At 49.3% G+C, this 16302-nt stretch overlaps 6 protein-coding genes across 6 annotated transcripts; 4 read left to right on the top strand and 2 right to left on the bottom strand.

Annotated features, from left to right (window-relative positions):
• Nucleotides 1-445: 445 nt before the first annotated feature.
• On the top strand, nucleotides 446-783 carry N7525_001777 (mitochondrial 54S ribosomal protein bL33m; the record flags this gene model as incomplete). Its single annotated transcript, XM_061212049.1, has 2 exons — nucleotides 446-458; nucleotides 614-783. 2 exons carry the CDS (start codon nucleotides 446-448, stop codon nucleotides 781-783), a joined length of 183 nt encoding a protein of 60 aa, XP_061071275.1.
• A 610-nt stretch (nucleotides 784-1393) lies between these two features.
• N7525_001776 (uncharacterized protein) lies at nucleotides 1394-5591 on the bottom strand (the record flags this gene model as incomplete). The annotated part of the gene is made up of 6 exons (XM_061212048.1): nucleotides 1394-1434; nucleotides 1483-3046; nucleotides 3095-3145; nucleotides 3196-3916; nucleotides 3981-5285; nucleotides 5365-5591. The coding sequence occupies 6 exons, from the start codon at nucleotides 5589-5591 to the stop codon at nucleotides 1394-1396; spliced, it is 3909 nt and encodes a 1302-aa protein (XP_061071274.1).
• A 790-nt stretch (nucleotides 5592-6381) lies between these two features.
• Nucleotides 6382-8613, top strand: N7525_001775 (uncharacterized protein; the record flags this gene model as incomplete). Its single annotated transcript, XM_061212047.1, has 1 exon — nucleotides 6382-8613. The coding sequence occupies one exon, from the start codon at nucleotides 6382-6384 to the stop codon at nucleotides 8611-8613; it is 2232 nt and encodes a 743-aa protein (XP_061071273.1).
• A 2254-nt stretch (nucleotides 8614-10867) lies between these two features.
• On the top strand, nucleotides 10868-12933 carry N7525_001774 (uncharacterized protein; the record flags this gene model as incomplete). The annotated part of the gene is made up of 7 exons (XM_002557573.1): nucleotides 10868-10910; nucleotides 11010-11132; nucleotides 11191-11302; nucleotides 11354-11558; nucleotides 11617-11772; nucleotides 11822-12306; nucleotides 12363-12933. 7 exons carry the CDS (start codon nucleotides 10868-10870, stop codon nucleotides 12931-12933), a joined length of 1695 nt encoding a protein of 564 aa, XP_002557619.1.
• Nucleotides 12934-14165: 1232 nt separating this feature from the next.
• Nucleotides 14166-14894, top strand: N7525_001773 (aminoglycoside phosphotransferase family protein; the record flags this gene model as incomplete). Its single annotated transcript, XM_061212046.1, has 1 exon — nucleotides 14166-14894. The coding sequence occupies one exon, from the start codon at nucleotides 14166-14168 to the stop codon at nucleotides 14892-14894; it is 729 nt and encodes a 242-aa protein (XP_061071272.1).
• Nucleotides 14895-14930: 36 nt separating this feature from the next.
• On the bottom strand, nucleotides 14931-15197 carry N7525_001772 (uncharacterized protein; the record flags this gene model as incomplete). Its single annotated transcript, XM_061212045.1, has 1 exon — nucleotides 14931-15197. One exon carries the CDS (start codon nucleotides 15195-15197, stop codon nucleotides 14931-14933), a length of 267 nt encoding a protein of 88 aa, XP_061071271.1.
• Nucleotides 15198-16302: the final 1105 nt, after the last annotated feature.

The following is a 16302-nucleotide window of genomic DNA, read 5'->3' as shown; positions in this document are numbered from 1 at the left end:
AAGTATCCAGTCCGCATATTCAGGGAAATTCAGAACTATGAAGGCAACCAATAATCAATATCCTACTAATCTCACCAAGCAAGCGGTTTAACGCTGTGTGCTGAATTGGCTAGTTCCACGAGGATTGCTAACATCAGTATATGACCGAACATAGTAGAAGCTACCACGATGACTGGAGCTAATTGCAAAACCCAAGATGCCATCTATTATCGAATAAACGGCGAAAGACAAGAGGCTTTATTAACCTTTATCAATTTCGCATTCGATGATAATAAATTGACGCGTTCATGGCTAGCAAATTCAAAATCATCACAACTTCGAACTTGTCACCCCAAAAGAGCAATGACTAAGCAATATCCACGTGACCTACGGGAAGCAATCAACTCCGACCTCGAAATTGTTTCGGAGCGACAACTCGACCAAGCACCCCGAGACGCCGCCCAAGATGGCTAAAAAAGGTACGTGGAACGAGAAACCCGAGAACTCAGTCGCACGATCCATCCGTCATGTCATATGCCGCAATTGGAAATGCGAAACCGGCGATGACAACGAAAACCAAGAACCCCCGGATTCTTTTGCGGCCGATGGCTAACATCGTCTTTCCCCGACACAGCGAAGTCCCGTACCATTGCCGTCCGGTTGATCTCTATGGCCATGACGGGTTACTACCGCACAATGATCCGGCCCCGTGTACACCGTCCTCTCAGCATGATGAAGTACGACCCTGTCGTTAAGAAGCAGGTGCTTTTCCTTGAGGCGACCAAGGGTGGAAAGAATAAATAAGCTACTCGACTTTGGATCTGAATTCTGCTCGGTTCTTTTCCAATTCGATTGTTGTGCGCCTTGAGAGATGTCCGCCTGCCTTTCAACCGCGATGACGACTTCGATTTCGGTCTCTTCTTTTGCTCCAATCGAACTTGGCCTTTTCCATTTATTTGCAATCGCCATCCAGATACGCCATCGAACGATATCTCGGACTTTGCACGGATTAGGGAAATGCGACAAGTGTGTCAGGGAAACGAGCCCTGTGTGTACATTATTTTACAGGAGACAAGGGAAATTGTGATTTCCCCAGTTTCTTGGATTTTCTGCGGTAAACCTCCTTTTGTTGGAGCATTGTGTTTGGCGTTAAAAGCAATACAGCTTTGGGTAACTCAATAAAACTAAAATACAACATTCCACTTCATCGCCTTCCGAAGCATGGATCATGCTAGGGCTCTTTTCGCCCATCCGTTCATGACAACAACATATTTTTCCGAATCAATACTTGAATAGCTGTGGACTGTCGCGCACCTTGTTTCCGATGAAAAGAATATGGAGCATTCGCTCAATATGGTTAGAGTATAATAATGGAGGAAGGGCATCTTTCTTGGTGTCCCCTCACATTGACCGCTCAGCCGGCGTCTTGGCTGAAGCGCTGGCTGTAGCGGTCTCCTTTTAACCGTTAGCTGGGCTACCATAGGAAATCATCAGGCATCTTACCTCGAGTGCGGCGCTTACCTCGGCCTCGCATAGTGCTAGCTTGGCCGGCTGTGTTCCCCCTACTGCTACCCGAAGCCAAACCCTTCGGGCTCAGTCGTCGCTCTGGGCCATCGGCAGCATTTCGTGGTCTCTTCGGTGGCTTTGGGTTTGGGTTTGAAGATTGTTCAGTCTTGTCCGTTGGGCCCTGTAGAGACTTTCCCACCAAAGCTTTGTTGGCAGGCTGTATCTCTGTAGTTGTCTCGATTGAAGTTTCCTCCTGTGCTACAGACTGGCGAAGACGGCTGTAAGTTCGTTGCTGGGTTCTCTTTACTTCTTTACTTTCGGACTCTCTTCCAGAGCTGTTGTCGGTTGCATCTGACATTCGTCGGCTTCTGCCAAGCTCTGTTTGGGTGATAATACGCGTTCCCTCGAAGCTGACTACTTTGTGCTTGGTGTTGGGCTGTTCATCCTTGGCACATTTATCAACAAACGAACCGTTAGTCTTTTCAGGAGCCGACTGCGACCTTTCGCTTTTGCTGTTGTCGGTGCTGGGTCGTTGCATCCCGACTGCAGGGATAGGTTCACTGAGTTCTCCACTCATTTCCAGGGGCTCAGCTAGAACCTTTTTGTGTTCTTGAGCCTTTTTGGAAGCATCGTCTGGTGCTAACGATCCCGGGAGATCTGGAGTTGACATAAAGAGCATTTCGAGCTCAGCTGGATCATTGAAAACCGACAGGCTATTCTCCCGTGAAAGTCTGTCATGGAGACTTGAGAACGGAACAATATGACCGTGACTAGCTGCGAATTTCGGTCGGGAGCCAACACAATCACCATGTTTCAACGCCTTCGGGGGGCTACAAATCTTTGGTGCTAGAGGTCCATCAGTTTCCACATTCCCGGCGGTCTTGAGAGCTCCCTTATTTGAGTCATTGGCCTCGAAGATGTTTTCATATTTTGTGTCCCTTGGGTCCGGTAAAACATTGCTGCACTTAGTCGCCTCCATATGTCCCGTGCCGTGAGGCTTCGTGGAAAATGTATCGCCAGTCATGGGCGGCTGAGCAAGCGAGGACTGAATGATGTCTTCCAGTTTCTGCCATGTTTGCTCGAAAGGCTCATCAGGGTGTACATCGATCACCTTCGCAAACCCTTCTCTTATGGTCGCTTGCCAACTTTCAGCCTCTTGGGCCCGGCGGAGGAGTGAGATTATTTCAGCATCAGCTTCCTCCCCCACCTTCTCCAAAGCCGATGACCGTGATTTTAGCATGGCGAGGTTTTCTTTCATTGCTGCAAGCTCTTCAGTTTTCTGGGCCGTCTCCAGCTCGAGCACCTCAGCCCTCTTTTCTGCCTCCTGTATTGTTTTTTCTTTTAGCGCAACAGACTCAGTCTTCAGCCCCAGGTTAGCTTCGAGCTCTATGGCGTTTCTTTTTCCTTGTTCAAGCTGTTCAAGAAGCCTCTCCTTTTCCGATAAGAGACCAGCCTCAGAGCTTTTCAATACGTTTGATTCAGCCTCATGAGCTTTGGCCTCTGCGATGTATTTTGAGCAAGCGTTATTCAGCTCCATGATTCGTTTCTGTGACTCCTCAAGCTGCGCTTATTAGTACAGCACATCAGGGAAATGCTCGGCATCGCTTACAATGGTGGCTCTTCTCAACCGCTCATCCTCGGCTGCCTTTTGGCTGTCGGTCTCCACAACTGTTAGTTAACCACTGTCTCATAGGGCACGGTCCGGCTTACCAAAGAGCTTCGGACGTTTGCAAGCTCCGTCTGGAGGTTGTTGACGTCTGTTTCTTGCTTCATCATTTCTGCCTCAAGATATTGGACTTGTTCTTCGAATTTAGCTTTCATCTGATCCTGGCATTTGATGCTTGCGGCACTCAGCTCTTCTCGGACTCTTTGCTCGAGCAACTGTAGCTCAACCTGCAACGCGGTCTTCTCAATTTCCAGCCTAGCATTTTGACTCTTAGATGCCTGTTCATTAGCAACAGTCTCGGCCAAAGCATGCTGAAGGTGTTGATTCTCGGATGATTTGTTGGCAAGTTGCTCTCGAAGTGACTCAACCTCAGTCGAGATTTCTTGCAGCTGAAGTTGCAACCTCGTATTTTCCGCAAATTTGTTGGAAACCTCCATCTCGAGAACGGGGTTCCCAGCTGGAATTCGAGCCTCGGAAAGTTTCTGGCCGAAGGTTTCCAACCCGCGCACAAGGTCTGTTTCTGTTATTCCCACGGCCTTGATAGAACCACCGAGACTATCGAGCATTGGCCCAACAATCTGAAGCTGTTGTTGCAAATTTCCGTAGCAACTCTCGCTATTGGAAAGCTGTTTGAAAAGTGATGAGTGCGGACCGAGATTGCCTTCGATCGCTTGAAGGGTTTCCTGCAGGGCTTGGGACACATTTTTGCTCATTTCCGTGCTTCGTTCGACGTCGCTTGTAACCTGTCCAGCCAAGGAGTTGAAACTAGGGTCATAGTGAGTCTACAATATGTGTTGTTCTTTGCTGCGCTTCCACAGACAGAACTTACCGAGATGTCGCCTCATGAACACTGTTGGTGAAGTCTTGGACATTCATGGTCTCGGCAGAGCACTGTTCTTTCAACCCCTGAACTGAACTGAGACAACTTTCAATCACTGGACCCAGTTTTGACAAGATATTATCCTGGGATTTAGCGAGAGATGTGTTGAACAGTTCGCAGGCAGAGTCAAGTTTTTCAGCCATCTTGCGCTGATCACTTCTGACAAGCGCCAGGTATCGTGACTGGCTCTGAGACTCATTTTGGATGTAGGTCTCTAGAGTCGTGATTCGCTTTTTCTCATTGGATAGCTGGGCCTTGATTAACTCGCCTCTTGTCTCTGAATGGTCCAAGGCTTCCCTCAAGCTGGCAACCGTCCCATCGGAAATTGAAAGTCGCTTGCGTTGGTCTTGAATTGTTTCTGCACTTTCCGAAACTTTCGACCTAATATCTTCCAGACTGTGCTGGATCTCGCTTTTCTCTTTATCAAGGGACACAGTGGCTTCTTTCAACTCTTTGGCTTGTTCCCGGACTGCACCATATTCACGCCCGAGTTCATTGAGGACACCTTTGAATGTGCCAAGTTTGGCCTTCCACTTGTCTATTTGTGCGCGCTGAGATCTTGACTCGGATGATGTTTTGGCGAGCTGTGCTTGGCACCTTTTGAGCCGGTCCTGCAGATTAAGATTCTCTTCCTTCAAAGCCACGTTCTCATTCGTGACTTGCCGTTGGATAGCTGCAGCCGCTTGCTCGCCTTCCTCTCGCTGTCTCATTCTTGTGATGAGAAGCTCGAATAGGTCATCCTCACTGAGCTGAACGCCGTTCTTGTCACCGACAGGCGGTGCATGCTGTTTCGAATTTGTGTCCTTTTCGGGAGCACGGCGTCGCTTCGACGGCTGAAGCTGATTGTGTATAGGCTTGAGGGGCACACGAGAGCCTGGGTTCTCCGGAATATCAGGCCTCTCTCTGTGAAGATGTTGCACTTGAGTTGGCTCAGACAAGGCAGACTTAACCTCACCCGTCTTCTCGGTGTCAATGACGCGCTCTTGACTCTGCTCAACGGCCCTTCCTGCAGGGCTGATAGTCCCTCTGGGGGTAACAGCCCTGGTGGGCTCGTTCGGTCGGGAAGCAATCGTCCCCTGTTCTTGTCCGAAACTTGGTTGCCCTAGTTCTACAGGTGTGGGTCGACTGCCGCTCTCTTTGCTGGGTTCAGCTGCAGCGGATAGTTGCCTTGGTGGCTGTGGGAACACAGGTTGTCTCAGGGGGAGAGGTGCCTTGGGAATTCCTTCTTTCCCAACGCTGCGAAGATTGAGAGGTCTGAACCCAAAAGAACAAGTTAGTCCATTGTGAACACTGGTGTTCATCTGTGTGGTATCAGTCTGGATCATCTACATACGTGTCTGGCCTGGCTAGTTGATGGTTGCGACCTGCCCCCTCTCCCACATGCTCCCTTGAGGATTGGGAATTATCAATTGCAGGATGGGGGATGGTAGGTTGCTTGGTCAGGTTTCGCGAGTACGAGGGCTTGTGTGAGGAGGGCTTGCCGAAGGAGAAATCTATAACATCAATGCCAGAGCTCTCTGGGCGCTGCAGGAGCGACCGAGGGGTTTCAGAGCTCTTCATGGTGAATGTTTGAAAGGGTGATGGAGAGAGAGAGAGACGAGGATGAAGAAATGGCGAGGTCTAACGAGAAATGGCAGCGAAATTGAGGAAGCCAAACCTGGGAAGGAGCTACCCCGTGACCGAGTTAACATCTCTACACCCACATCCTCTGAGGTCTGCAACATCCGTGACATTTACAACTACCTAGGTAGAATGTAATGACCTGTGAAAATGACACCAAAAGTAACTGCCACTGAAGCCATAAGCAGCTGCATTTCCACCCATAATTCCTAGCTTCCAGCTGTTGCCCAAGCACCCTATTATATTCTAACAAGATGCCAGAGTGTGGTGCATGACTATTTAGACATGTGCTGGGAAGCAACTACAGTGGATCTTGCGGTAAAGATACGCGGTAACTAAATATTAATCAGGTAGCTCCGGAGACCACATAAATGGTGCGATAATCTGTAAAGTTATGGCCCCTGATGATCAAGGGACGCATGTAGTAGTTGAGTGAAAAGTACCTACGCTACCTATCTACCTACCTAGGTACCTAGGTAGTGTTGCTGATCTAATACCGATAAAACAGCCCTAGACCGTTAATCATTTTGCCCCGCTATTGATGAACCCGAGGACCCTGACCGGGTTATCTGCAGTTCTGGCGATTGTGGAGGCTGTGTCGCGGGCTGTGTTGAGGCAACGCTAAAGCTCTCTCAGTCCGATCGCAACAGGTGGCCGGGGCCTTAAGACGCTAGTCTCGGTCAACTTAGCTGTTGCGCTCGTTACTCTGTCCTTTAACGAAACGAGCGTAATGGCAACACTTGTTTTCACGACTACTGCCGGGCCATTGCAACAGGTTCAAATCGGCCCCGCGGACGTGATATCAACACTTTCGGCAGCATACACAGCAGCTGGGTGGCTTGGAGGCTTAGACGGAGTGAAATATATTCTCTCTCGCTACGTGGGCCTGTTGCGGCCCTCAAGCAATCATGTTCTAAGCAATCGGCTAGCAACCCTCCTCGGTCCCAGCATAAGCTTCAATAATTCCCAAGTCCACATATTGACAAGCGATCATGGCCCGGTGAGGTGCGAAATCCCAAATGCAGAAGAGGCTTTCAGTGGCGACCAGAGCACTCAGCTCGTAGGACTCACTCTCTGCGCGTTAGCCCATGAGTGCACTGGTCTCACTGCGGTCAGACTCTTTGCAAATTTCCTAGCACCCGCAATATTCAAAGGTGCTAATTTGCTTGTGGACTCTCTACTGAGTCAGTTGACGGACGATGGCCTCTACGAGCGCATTCTCAATGAGGGCGCTACGCGGGGCCTTCCAGAACTCTTTACGGAGAGTACGGAGCGGCTAGGTCTTCCAGTCGGTGATGCATCGTGGCTTCGGAGGCAAATGCATGTCAAAGGGTCGGAGGTTCCGGTCACCGAGATACATATGGTTGCTGGCCTCCTGAGGTGGATCGCGAAGGGCGACACACAGCCGTATTTTACGCGCAGTGGCCTGGTCGCCCGCACGGCAAACTGCTTGAAACTTGTTGGATATTTCATTGGGCCTATTGAGGTCTGGGATGGAGCACCGCCGCGACCTAAGCCACCTGGCCCCAGGTGCATTGTGCTTGTTCTTGGTGGGAGTGAGGAAACGGACCTTTTGATGGCCGCAGCGGAGGAAATAACCCAGGACTGCAACCAGGTTTATCATTACACACGCAGCACTGTGGGCCCCATGCTATACCACAGCCTTGGACCTCACTATCTGATCGACCCAGAATGTCTGCAGGAGGACTTTGAGTACATCCGTCATTCAATTGCGACTCGGATCAGAGTCTCGTACCATCTGGAGAATGTCCGAGACGTTATAAAAGAGGATATTTGTGGGATAATCGAGTGGGAAGATTCGCAGCGTCAAGTTTCTGCAGTGGAGAGAAGTCTAGCAGCCATTTATTTCCCTCTACTTGCCGACCATGTCGCTCCATGCTACAGCAGGATCGCAACACGCAGCATTCTCACCGAGGTCAGAAATCCACGGCGTAGGATGGCGGATGCGTACGACGATGACCTTACTGAGGGCCTAGCCCGGTTCCGTACAACTACCCTAGCTATCGTTATTGCTCTTGTCGCTACTCTTTCGGATACACAATTCTGGAACGTACGGCATTGCATATCAGTTGATCTTGCACAAGAGGCCTGGCTGGAAGAAATGTGTGCTACTATCAACCGAACCTTTGCAAGTTCGGTCGAATATAGTGAGATTGTGGATCTGCTAGCAGCAGTGCACGTGGGTGTCGATGCTAGTGACAGTGCTGGTGTCACCAAAGAGAAAGGAATTCTTTCACGCCAGATCATTGGCTGGAGAAATGGACGATACTCGGTCATCCCGTCATTGCTGCTGGAAATGAAGCCCTCAATGCATGCCGTCCGCCTAGCTTGCAGGGATTCGTTCTATGCTAATCTCCGTGTCCACCAAGATGGTTCTATTCATTCATCCTATGGTGGGGCTATCTACACGGACAGGGACCGGTTCTCGGTTCCAGCTCAAGTTTCGCAACAACCGTATACTATATCTTCAGGGCCCCATGATCCTTGGGTAGGCCCGGCAAGACCAAACCCGCCCAGCAAGCCACTATATCTTAGCATTGAACGCCAAGCACGTTATAACAGCCCAGATGTTTGTTTTGTTGGTCGGGTTGATGGAGATAATATTGGGCATGTTTCAGTAAAGGCTGTCCTTAGGGCGGTGGCTCGCAGCTTTGAGGTGACAGAGAACTGTGACCATCGCGATGCAGATACCAAGCATGTCCTAAATATGGATGTAAAGTACTGGCTACAGGATCGGTACGTCAAACCGTTCGGAACGGTTGATATGCCGGGGTACCTCGCTGTGCTAGATGACCCGCAGTGGGCATTATTTGTTGCCGGACAGGTCGAGCATTCGCACGGCTGCATAGTGGCTCGATGTCTGGGCCCTAGGATCTTTGGGGCGACAACCGTGCTTGGCTTGTGCCATGTAACGGCCCGGAGCCGCAATATTGTCATGTAAGCGCTCACAGGCCAAACAGCTACTGTACCTTGGGCGATTTCGCATATGTAAAACCCCTATGCACTAGTCACGCTAGCAGGGAAGTCTTCATCTGCGTATCATTGTGTATGGGTAAGACAATAATCACCTCTCGGTCACATGAATTATGACTAAAATGCGTGTGAAAGGACCTAGTCGTTCAAAATCTCCTATCTTGTGTCTGCGCTGAGACAGATGCCAGCACAAAGAGGCCACGTAGAGTCCTTAACTGTGGAATGATCTGATACATACTCCGTACACTCTCTATTGATCACAAATTCAGGAATATATTAATACGAATAATATAATATAATATAATACAAATAGTACGAACAGCCTTATCCCAGGTCCAAATGTCTCTGGAAAGTCGAAATAGCAGACTGAAACCGCCGCTTGATTTCTTTGTATGCTTTACCCAATACCCAGGTGACAAGCATCGCCAATTTCGATTTCATAAGCTTACTGTGCCCCGTAATGTTTCAAGGTTGTTAGTTGCTGGGCTCCCATTTGACAGGGGTTTAGAACCCTTGCACCAGCTGACTGCGCCCACATGTCAAGTTTGGTGAAACGGAAACACTCAATAGAGTCAAGGTGTTAGACAAACATATTCATTTCGTACGTGTCCAGACATATCTCTGCGCCTTAGTGGAGCGAATGCGAAAAGACCCGCCTAGAATTGATTCAACTGTAGCCGACAACGCTCCTTGCGTGGTCTTGCATGTGAGGGACCAAATCGAACATCGAATATTCTAAAGGCATTCCAGGGCCCTTCGATACGACAGTTCCCGAGACAACGATGCATTGCGGCCCAGGGCGGTCCATAATAACGTGGCGGCCACGAGAATTCGGGAGAAATAGGCATCTCACACGTGTGGCAAACTATGATCAGTCGATTGCGGCATGCTTATACACTATTTCTTCGATCAAACGATGATCAAATTACTTAGGGATGTTCATATTCCAAATTGAAATTCGAGGAATGAGACAGAGAACCTGGAAGGTGATATCAGAAGTGGCACAGAGTCTCACAAAGAGAGGGTAGGGCGTAGGGCACACTAAAGTACATACATCGTACTGTGCAATATAGCAATCTCGTAGACCAATTCTCCCCTTAAAACAATAGAGAACACTGTTTCAAATTGAATTTTGATCGCCAAGATGTCCGTCTAGGATTAGAATGGACAAGTCACCGAATTAATAAAGTCTGTGCATTCTGTGGATATCGTAGCCTCCGCTCATCAACCAAAGCGGGTCGAACTGGGCCAGGGCTATATGCTCTCCACCTCACATTCCGTATGCCGTATGTTGAACTTGATATTCAGAAAGACTTGAAGGTTGGGAGGGAGGAGGGGAGGGTGGAATATATGGAAGTTCAATATTTCTGCAACTGTTTCCGTAGCATGTTATCAGTCGATTCCACAAGACGGCAATATCAGTATCCGACAAAACAACTAGTCTTGAAGAGTAGTAGCACAGTGTAGATCGCACGGCGTCCAAGACCAGAACAAGCATAGCGGAACTAAAAGCCCTTTTTTCTTTCATTTGTCTTTTCATTTACCATTTCACTTACCACTTCACGTAGGTATCCCCCCTTTCCCCCCATTTTCTTGCGCGTCACGCGTGATTGGCCCGCACTTACTGCCACTTCTCCCAGACCGCTCACCCGCTTCATCCCCTTTCTTTCATCTCTTCACTTCCCGAAGTGGTCATATTCTTGGTATTGTCAATTTGACATATTTATCTCTTCGATTTTCTGTCTTGTCTTCCACCTTTTCTTTTTCGGCGTGGTTCTTTATCAAACCCGATATCGGTGTGTTTGGCGAGCTCCCGGGCCCTCACGTTTTCTTGATATACATACCCTGCAGGCTTGGAACCCCAGGATCTTCTTTACTTCTCTCCATAAGTTCTGGTGGCCTTCATATTTCATCTAGCCTTGTCTAAATCTCAAAAATTTACATCTGGACCTGCACCGATATCCTTCGCCGACTCTGAAACATTTGACCCCCCCCGCTCGGCCATTCTATTCTACCTTCGGAATTCAGTCACCTCTCATGGAAATTGCGATTTAAGCTCGATATTCGCCGAAGATCTGTTTCCTTTATCCACTCGTGGATTGCCCGACTACCGCTGTTGACGCGATCACCATTCAACCGGAGGGATTTTGGGACGAGTGTGATGTTGCTAGCAAGATACTAGTCAACTTTAATTACTTCGACCATCGGTCTATCCTCACAACATGGGAAACACTCAAGGGAAACCGGTGTCTTGCAACGATGCAGGTAGGTTTACTGGACCGGAACCGGGGTGGACAGTTTCGGGACTTCCTGGGTCACCGAGAATTATTTCGAATAACATGCTGATCGCTTTTCCTCTACCAGTCAACCTCAATCATTTCCGGCTCCTGCGTGTCGTTGGAAAGGGCGCATTTGGAAAAGTGCGGATCGTTGAAAGGAAGGACACAGGCCTTACGTTTGCCCTGAAATATATCCGCAAAGAGGAAGGTGTGTCGGAGCTTCAAAGCCACCGTGTTGAGAGAGCTATAGCTGACACTCGTTACAGTGGTCCGTTCGGAAAGTGTACGGAATATAATTCGTGAACGGAGAATGCTCGAGCACTTGAACCATCCATTCCTTTGCAATTTGCGATACAGTTTCCAGGATATGGAGTACATGTGAGTATCCTTGAGTTGACCCTTATCGCTCCTCTCTAACCGAGTTGAAAGCTACATTGTGGTTGATTTAATGAACGGCGGCGATCTTCGATTCCATATCTCTCGAAAATGTTTCACAGAGGATGCGGTGCGGTTTTGGATGGCGGAATTGGGGTGTGCTCTGAGGTACATCCATTCGCAGGGTATCATTCATCGCGATTTAAAACCAGACAATGTCCTGTTGGATTCCGATGGGCATGTTCACTTGGCTGATTTTGTGAGTTCTATCTGCATGGAGAGCATCTTTATCAGCTTCAGCTAACTTGAATTTCCAGAACGTGGCTTCCGATTACCGACCGGGGAAGCCTCTTACAAGCAAATCGGGGACCTTGGCCTACCTAGCCCCAGAAGTGTACGAAGGAAGTGGTTACACGTTTGAGGTCGATTGGTGGTCATTAGGTGTCACCTTTTACGAGTGCATCTACAATAAGGTATGAGAGATTCATTTCCCATTTACTTTCCCTTCTAACCCCCATGCAGCGACCGTTTGAAGGCCGAAGCCAAGAAACCTTGAGCGAAAACATCAAGAAGGCGCAGCCAAAATACTACGTCACCAATCCTGCAGTATCAGTAGCTTGTTTGCGGGCGCTGGGAGCATTGATGCAAAAAGATCGGAGTCAACGAATCGGGGCGATCGGGTTTGAGTCCTACACCTCGCACATGTTCTTCGCCGAAATCGACTTTGATGCCCTGGAGCGCAAGCAGATCCCGCCAGTATTCCGCCCATCAAGCGACAAAACCAACTTTGATGCGACTTACGATCTAGAGGAGCTCCTCCTTGAAGAAGCGCCCTTGGAGGCCAGAGCCCGCAGGCAAAAGCCGCGCGCTGAACTAAGGGACGATGCAACTGCGAAAGAAATTCGGGATGATGAGCTTCATCGTCTGATTGAAACAATGTTCGAACCGTTCGACTACACCCTGACTAGCTACCAAGGCAATGCCGCGGAAGCTATTGCGGCCGTATCGTGGGTTTATCTCCCTTCAAGACCTATGTCCACTTGTACTAACAGTGTTCTTCTAGAAATCCCGAGGAGTGTCTTCCAATCGCGACAACAACACAAGGGAACACTACAACCCCAGCCAACCCAACCGTACATGCCCGGCAATTCTCACAGCCCGACCCTAAAAATACATCTCCCATCCAAGCCGACGGCTCGTATTACCGTGCTCCACCGAGTGAAAACATGACAACAGTCAGCGAGACACTCGATGCCAATGAACCCGCGACTGGCCAGCCTTCTTCCCCTTCAAGCCGCATGTCACCTTCACCCCCGCCTCCCCCGTCCTTCCAACCGCCGCCTGCCCCGTCCTTCCATCGACCCCTACCCCCCAACAATCGCCACCGCGGTGCCACCCGTCAAATGAGCAAAAGTGGAGGCGTGCAAATGGTCCTAAATGAAGCTGGCAGCTGGAGTGAGCTGGCTCATAACTCCACCCCCGCTGATGGGATGGACAGTGGTGATGACAAGAGCAAGCAAGCCAATGGCATGCTATCATTCTTCAGTCGGAAGAAGGGCCGTGACCGCAGTCCCAAGCCGACTGAGCCCGGTGTTCTGGGCAAAGAGGGAGCCAGGCAGATCATTAGCGGGTGAAAACCACTCGGCGCTCATGCGGGTTGCTCTGTCGCTGCTGACAACATACCCGCACAATATGACCCCGGGGGCTAGTGTGCCAACCGGTGAGATCCCTACTCACAAACTCACTCTGGTCTGAAATCTCGTCCCGGAGACGACTGTTTCCCATTTTAGCACCCAAGGAGTCTGGCAATTAAATGCCCGCTCTGGCGTTTTGCCCGGTTGCCATCACTTCGACACGTTCCGGTTCTCGCTCTATTGGGAGCGGCCGGAGGGAGACGGCCTTGCTGACCCTGTCTGATTGCATACTGCACATCGACTATACATTTGTCTACGTTGATGTTTTACAGCAAGAGATGCAGTGCTCGAGGCACCATCTCCCTTTCATTCTATTAGATTCCCCGAACACAGCGAGAATTCATTTATTACATCCTATCATCTCTATATATCCTCGTCATCCTGTATTGCCCTCTCCATCTTCCCCTCACAGCTGTACAGATATACTCATGGCAGACACAGACAACCAGACCCGTGCGTTACTTTTTTTTAATCTCATCGCTCCTCTGTTTGGTTGGCTTTGTTGCTTTGTCCCTTTCTCTTCGCAATGATGTCTTGTTTAACCTTGTATTGTGATTTGGAGTTTGCATACCCTGACTCGTTGATATGAACATTTGTATTTTGGTTAGAATTGGACTGGAGCATGTCTATGGTGGGATAATGTATTTAATGTTATCTCTTGCATTTCAATACATAAATTAGTTGCACTTCTGCGTCCTGTATCCAAACCGTAGTACTCTATATGTTTGTGCTTGTCCGTGCCGGCTTTCGTATTTAGCTGCCGCTTTTATGAGACAAGACTTAGATCGGTGTCACCTACTCGCCCCCCTAACCGCTGCAAGGATCTACACGATCGACCGTTATCCTGGATAGCACGCTTCTCTTCTCTGAGAGTACAGTGTTTCAGGTAATGAGTTTGTGTGCCTAATAATGAACTAGCCGACACCATATACATGCTAATACTGTGTATAGTGGGATAGGTCGGGCAAAAGAAATAGCTTGGCCCGAGAGCCACCCTAGCCATAGGCCCGAGCTCTTCATCCGCCTTTCTCCGCAGCTTGACACTGCCAATGATACACAAGAACATTGATTGTTACCGCGCAACCTCTTATCTGCTTCCACTCCGACTATGGATTGGCAAGAAACTATTTGGGGTAGTTGGGCCATGTGGAGTCCGAGTAAGCCCTAACAGAATGATCAAAGGACCTTGTGCCACTCCGGAGCTAGCAGCCTTGAAATATGTCGCTGAGCACACATCAATTCCTGTTCCTAAAGTTTTCAACACGCACTATCACGATGGTGATCTATATATTGAAATGGAATATATCCGTGGAATGAACCTCGAGGCAGCATGGTACCATAGTCACCTGTCGCAAGACCAGAAGAAAGACATCATCGCTGAGGTTGCGGGCCATATCAGCCAGCTCCGAAAACTAGAACCTCCGCGAGAAGGAATGGTTGCATCGGCAAGCTTAGGCGAGGCCATGGATCACCGAGTCGGATCTTGTACTTTCGGCCCGTTTACGAGTCATAAAGGGTTCCACTCATACCTTCGTGCGAACGCTCCAATCGAGGACTGCAACGAAGTATTTGGCCCAGAGGTCACTGAATGCCACTCCCGTCATTATCGAAGCTGCTTCACCCACGCTGATATCGCCCCGCGGAATATCATGGTGGACGATGGGAAAGTCTCTGCGATCGTTGATTGGCAATTTGGCGGCTGGTACCCAGAATACTGGGAGTATACTAAGGCACACTACGGTCAGATAGATCGGCCAGAGTGGTATGATGGATTGGAAGATGCTATGGAGAGATATGACGATGAACTCAGAGCAGAACAAACTCTCTGGAGACGACTGGACGAGCCGCAACTGCTATGGCGAGGGAAAGAACATCTGACTCCGAGCCTGGACCTTGCGTGACAGTATCGAGACAATCTGATCTAAGGCGCCCCGCAATCACATACGCCGAGCAGTATAATTAATGCTGGTAGGCGTAGACTCGGGGCTGCGAATGCGTTTATCCGCGAAATCAAGCGAGTCGTCCATGAACTGGCCGACGTCGAATTTCTCTACCAGACCGTTCTCCTGAAGTTTCCAAATGGCGGCTTTCGTCCAAGTGACGCAGTTTTGCACCCGCAGAGCACCCTTTTGGGGAAGTGGGATCGCTGCGAGAAGGCCGTTGATCTGGGCATAGGTAACCTCATTGGGAACCTTCCCAATCATGACCCTTCCAAGAAGGTGACCGCTATTTTGTGGATTGATGTTTGCTTTTTCTCGAAAGACCCAGTTGCCGTTCGGGTTGAGATTGACTCTGCGCACCGGATCGAGGAGGACTCCGTCGCTCACGTCGAAAGTATAGCAATCAGGCCCTTGGAATTTTTGGGAGAAATGAGAATCCCCCAGTGGTAGGCCGCATGGCCGAATCGCTGCCTGTCCCGCCAACAGACAGAGCGTCCCGATGATGCAGTGAAAGGAATACTTGGCGCTTATTGCTCATTATTAGGATATCCTGGGGCGAATTCCGCCAGAAATTCAAAAATTAGACCGCAAGCCAGGTTTTAATTTGAGAAACCTTCTGAAGTCCGATACGGGCGAATGTGAGAATGGAAGCTCTCTAGTTGCTATATATATCCAAGTAGGAGCTTCATTTCTAAGACACCGAAACGCCTGTTGTTTGATCTAAGCGCCGAACATTGAACGGGGAATAGATAAACTCCGCTTTGGTTTCAACTTGGCCATCTTCCAAATCTATTTCCTGGCGATAATGTTGCCCCTGCAGCAGTCAACTAGCTGATAGGCTGTTCAAGCAACAATGGGCCAACGAGAGCCAACTAAGCCAGCAAGAACAATGCGCGAGCGCAAAGTCACTTGTGGTTCCCTATACGCACCTCAGCCGGTTTCAGCAAGCGCCGAAGGGCAACATGCCTTGTCCACCCCAGCCTAAGACCAAGCCAGAACTAATGCCTACGCCAACCTCGTCTCGGGATAGATATCTGATGCATGCGGACCAGCGAGTATCTTACAGGAATTGGGCCCTTTAAGCCCTGGTACGGGTAGTTCTATATAATACTTCCCGCACTGCTCAATGTCGTCGAAAATGAAGGAATCCATCAGCATTTTACACATAGTCGCGTGAGAGAACGACGAAGTAAGAATAACCAGAACAGCCCATCTATCTCAATCACCAATATACCTATACCTGCGAAGGTGTATAACGGCCAAAGCTTTAATGCCTGATTTTGGAGGGTTGGTGCCTGATGATGCCTGATTCATGCCTTGCTTTACACCGCTTTCCGCACCGCTCTATACAGTGTATTGTAAATTGAAG

Source organism: Penicillium rubens (genome assembly GCF_028828025.1).
Source record: "Penicillium rubens strain IBT 27055 chromosome Unknown utg000001l_segment0_segment0, whole genome shotgun sequence".
Lineage (NCBI taxonomy): Eukaryota > Fungi > Ascomycota > Eurotiomycetes > Eurotiales > Aspergillaceae > Penicillium > Penicillium rubens.
Note: the sequence above shows the minus strand (reverse complement) of the source record. Positions and strands in the feature narration are given on the sequence as shown.